Here is a 4,005-nt window from a genome sequence, read left to right on the forward strand (position 1 = left end):
CCCCCCCCCCCCCCATAAATGATCCGTCCCATCGGTGGCACGACGCTGGCTTTATAAGATCAGAAAACAGGGGGGTCGATCCACTTCTGCTACTCAGATTTACACGTTTTCTTCACCAAAATAAAACTCATAACAAAATACGTCTTCTACAGTTAAATCAACCCAACATGCAAACTGAAGCAAGCCGCTTTCAGCAGACAGAGAGAAGGGCAAATTGTGACATTTGGCTGTTGAAAGCAAAGGGATTTGGGCGTTTGAGGGGCCCTCACACCCCCTCGCACCCCCTCGCACCCCCTCACACCCCCTCGCACCTTCTCGCACCTCGGGGTTACTGGCGGACTCCGACGCCGCTCCATGCGGCCGTGCAATAACGCGACCGTCGGATCAGGTGCACACGGTGGAGCGTGCGGCGTTGGAAATGGTGTGTCGCGAATGTTGTACCGGTATAGGGGGCAGGGCAAACCTGTTCAGATTGATATTTCACACAGAGGTCTGCACCAAAAGGTACTAAGCTATGAGAAAGGGGTGTGGCTTAAGTACAGGGGCGTGGCTAAAGCATAAGGGACTCTCTGCTGAGTTCATTGATACCTCACACAATATTCTACGTCAATAGGGTTATTAGTTAGGGGAAAGGGGCGTGGCTAAAGTAAGGGGCGTGGTTAAAGGATAAGGCGCTCTCTGTTGAGTTCATTGACACCTCACACAATAGTCTACATCAAACGGGTTACTAGTTATGTTGTAAAAAATGTTTTAGCTATCTATGACTGTTTGATTGCTAACGTTAGCTCAAAACACCATTCACCAGACAGTCTTTGTTGTGTTTGATGCTAACTTGTAGCTAAGCTAGCAGTGAACCAACTTGGTTAAATAGCTCCATTCTTACTGTGTTGACATTACAGAAGTCTCTTGTTAGCATCTCGTATGCTACTTGTCTCAAAGTGACTCAGATCTGCCTTCTCCTCACATCGGGGAGTGACAGTAGCCTTAGCTCCACGGTGTTATTTCTTCTTCCCGCCGGCGGCCATTTTGTCCTCCACCACCACACTTTTCTCCCTCCTCCCCGCCGGAGGGTTCAGCTGGGAAGCGTTGGGCTTCCTGTCGCGCGGCTCCGCTTTCTTCACTTCTACCTTTACCAGCTTCTCCCCCGCCATCTTGTCCCAAGCAGCTTTCTCCTTCGCCGTTCTCTCCTTCTCTAGCCTCAGCTGTTCGATTCTCTCCTTCTCTAGTCTCAGCTGTTCGATTCCCTCCTTCTCTAGTCTCAGCTGTTCGATTCTCTCCTTCTCTAGTCTCAGCTGTTCGATTCTCTCCTTCTCTAGTCTCAGCTGTTCGATTCTCTCCTTCTCCTGGGCGATTCTCGCTCTCTCCTTCGCCAGTCGTTCCCTCTCTATCCTCTCCCTCTCTTCTCTGGTCGTCCTCTCCTTCTCTAGCCTCAGCTGTTCGATTCTCTCCTTCTCTAGCCTCAGCTGTTCGATTCTCTCCTTCTCCCGGGCGATTCTCACTCTCTCCTTCTCTAGTCTCAGCTGTTCGATTCCCTCCTTCTCTAGCCTCAGCTGTTCGATTCTCTCCTTCTCTAGCCTCAGCTGTTCGATTCTCTCCTTCTCTAGCCTCAGCTGTTCGATTCTCTCCTTCTCCCGGGCAATTCTCACTCTCTCCTTTTCTAGTCTCAGCTGTTCGATTCTCTCCTTCTCTAGTCTCAGCTGTTCGATTCTCTCCTTCTCTAGTCTCAGCTGTTCGATTCTCTCCTTCTCTAGTCTCAGCTGTTCGATCCTCTCCCTCTCTTCTCTCGCCGCCATTTCCTTCCCTAGCTTTTCTTTCTCTAATCTCTCCCTCTCCTGAGCCATTCTCGCCCTTTCCCTGGCCATGTGTTCCCGCTCCATCCTTTCCTTTTCTTTGGCTATTCTTTCTTTTTCCACCCTCTCTTTTTCCCTGGCGATTCTCTCCCTTTCCTTGGCAACACGGTCTTTCTCTTGCCTTTCCTTTTCTGCTCTTTCTTTGGCCATTTGTTCCCTCTCTTGCCTCTCCTTTTCGGCCCTCTCTCTCTCCACCCTTTCCTTCTCCTTTATGACTCTCTCTCTTTCTTTAATGCGTTCCCTCTCCAGCCTCTCTCTCTCCACTTTCTCTTTGGCAATCCTTTCTTTCTCAAGTCTCTCCCTCTCTGCCTTCGCTCTGGCTATTCTTTCTCTTTCTTCTGTGATCCGTTGCCTCTCCATTCTCTCCTTTTCCGCCCTCTCTCTCTCCAGTCTCTCTTTCTTCCGCTGTTCTCTCTCCATCTTTTCCTTCTCTGCCCTCTCTCGCTCTACTCGTTCCCTCTCTTCTCTGGACAACTTTTCCTTGGCCAATCTTTCCATCTCTTTTCTCTCCATTTCTGCCCTCTCCTGGGCCAACCTTTCCCTTTCCACCTTCTCCTTCTCCATCTTTTCCCTTTCCACCTTCTCCTTTTCCATCCTTTCCCTTTCCACCTTCTCCTTCTCCATCTTTTCCCTTTCCACCTTCTCCTTTTCCAACCTTTCCCTTTCCACCTTCTCCTTCTCCATCTTTTCCCTTTCCACCTTCTCCTTTTCCATCCTTTCCCTTTCCGCCTTGTCTTCCTCTAATCTTGCCTTCTCCTTTTCCATCCTTTCCTTTTCCACCTTCTCCATCCTTTCCCTTTCCACCTTCTCCTTCTCCATCCTTTCCTTTTCCACCTTCTCCTTCTCCATCCTTTCCCTTTCCACCTTCTCTTGCTCTAACCTTGCCTTCTCCTTCTCCATCCTTTCCCTTTCGGCCTTCTCCTTCTCCATCCTCTCCTCTTTCTCCATCCTTTACCTCTCCGCCTCCATCCTCCTCTCCTCCCTCAGCTGCTCCTGTGCATCCTCCAGCGTCTTCATCTTCAGCTGCCATGCCGCCTCCCTCTCCTCCTCTTCCTCGGCGAGGAAGGCCCTGATCTCGGCCAGAGCGATGCGAGCGATCCTCTTGGCCTCCATCTTCTCGTGGATCCTCCTCAGCTCGTCCCTGAGCGCCGAGCGCAGCCGGGCGCCTCCGCCGGGCCGCTCTGACGGGCGGAGTGGATTTAAGGAGGAACTTCGTCATTCACAAACATGAGTCAACCATCGACTTGTTAAGGTGAGGATCACACACACACAGCAATCCAGGAAGTGTTAGAAGAGGATGTGACATCACTGTTAGTGTGCGGGCTGTCTCATGAACCATTCATGCATGGAGCTACGAAACCTACAGCATTGTAATACCGTCAGACTGTAAAACAAACACTGTTGACTCTGTGCAATATATCCCATGTGTCATAACATTTGTGCATAATTTGACCAATTCATGTGCGATTATTGTATAATACAGTATGCTATCTATCTTGGTTCTTGTATATCTTTGCTCTTGTTCTGCTGTTGCACACCTGGGGGACAAAAATAAGGTTTTCTTATGTTAATCTTATCTTAATTCATATGTAGTCCTCGTATTCGTTGCCATCAGCGGCACGTTGCTGCTGGATGAGAAAGGTGTGGAGGGTGTATAGGGAGGAGGTCTGGGTGGATGTTTGGGTCATAAAACACTTTCAAGTAGGACTGGATGCAAATCTTTGATTTGATAAAGCTAAAGGATAATATGACTGTTCATAACGCTAAGAGATCGGGCGTGTCTGTCCGTATCGTGGCGCGCGAGTCGCGTTAACGCTACTGTAAACAGGAAACACTGTTAGCCATCGCTGCAACAAGCAACGTCTCACAGACTATGAAGGTAAACCCTGAACAGGTGTAACAACAGGTGACTGTGTCCTGCAACAGCAAAGCAAAACCTCTTCATCTCTCGCCAAAAATAAAAAGATGGTACTCGGTACAGCCGTACTTTTATGTCTGGAAGCCGTTTGTTTCCCGGGGAAAACGAAACCCTTTCACCGAAGAAACAAGTGTTCGTTCAATATACAACTTTTGTCAATATATATGTAATTTATCAAGGTTTCTACTGTCAGTGTGTAGATTATATATGTAATTTATCAAGGTTTCTAGTGTCAGT

General features: G+C 48.8%; 1 protein-coding gene and 1 pseudogene across 1 annotated transcript; both read right to left on the reverse strand.

The window, feature by feature from the left end:
- Positions 1-519: 519 nt before the first annotated feature.
- On the reverse strand, positions 520-2,210 carry LOC117938302 (uncharacterized abhydrolase domain-containing protein DDB_G0269086-like). The gene is made up of 2 exons (XM_034862824.1): positions 698-2,210; positions 520-588 (listed from the first exon to the last, which is right to left on the reverse strand). The coding sequence occupies exon 1, from the start codon at positions 2,208-2,210 to the stop codon at positions 999-1,001; it is 1,212 nt and encodes a 403-aa protein (XP_034718715.1). The 3' UTR covers positions 520-588; positions 698-998.
- Positions 2,211-2,296: 86 nt separating this feature from the next.
- LOC117938303 lies at positions 2,297-3,219 on the reverse strand (annotated as a pseudogene).
- Positions 3,220-4,005: the final 786 nt, after the last annotated feature.

This window comes from Etheostoma cragini, chromosome 22, assembly GCF_013103735.1.
Source record: "Etheostoma cragini isolate CJK2018 chromosome 22, CSU_Ecrag_1.0, whole genome shotgun sequence".
NCBI classification, from domain to species: domain Eukaryota; kingdom Metazoa; phylum Chordata; class Actinopteri; order Perciformes; family Percidae; genus Etheostoma; species Etheostoma cragini.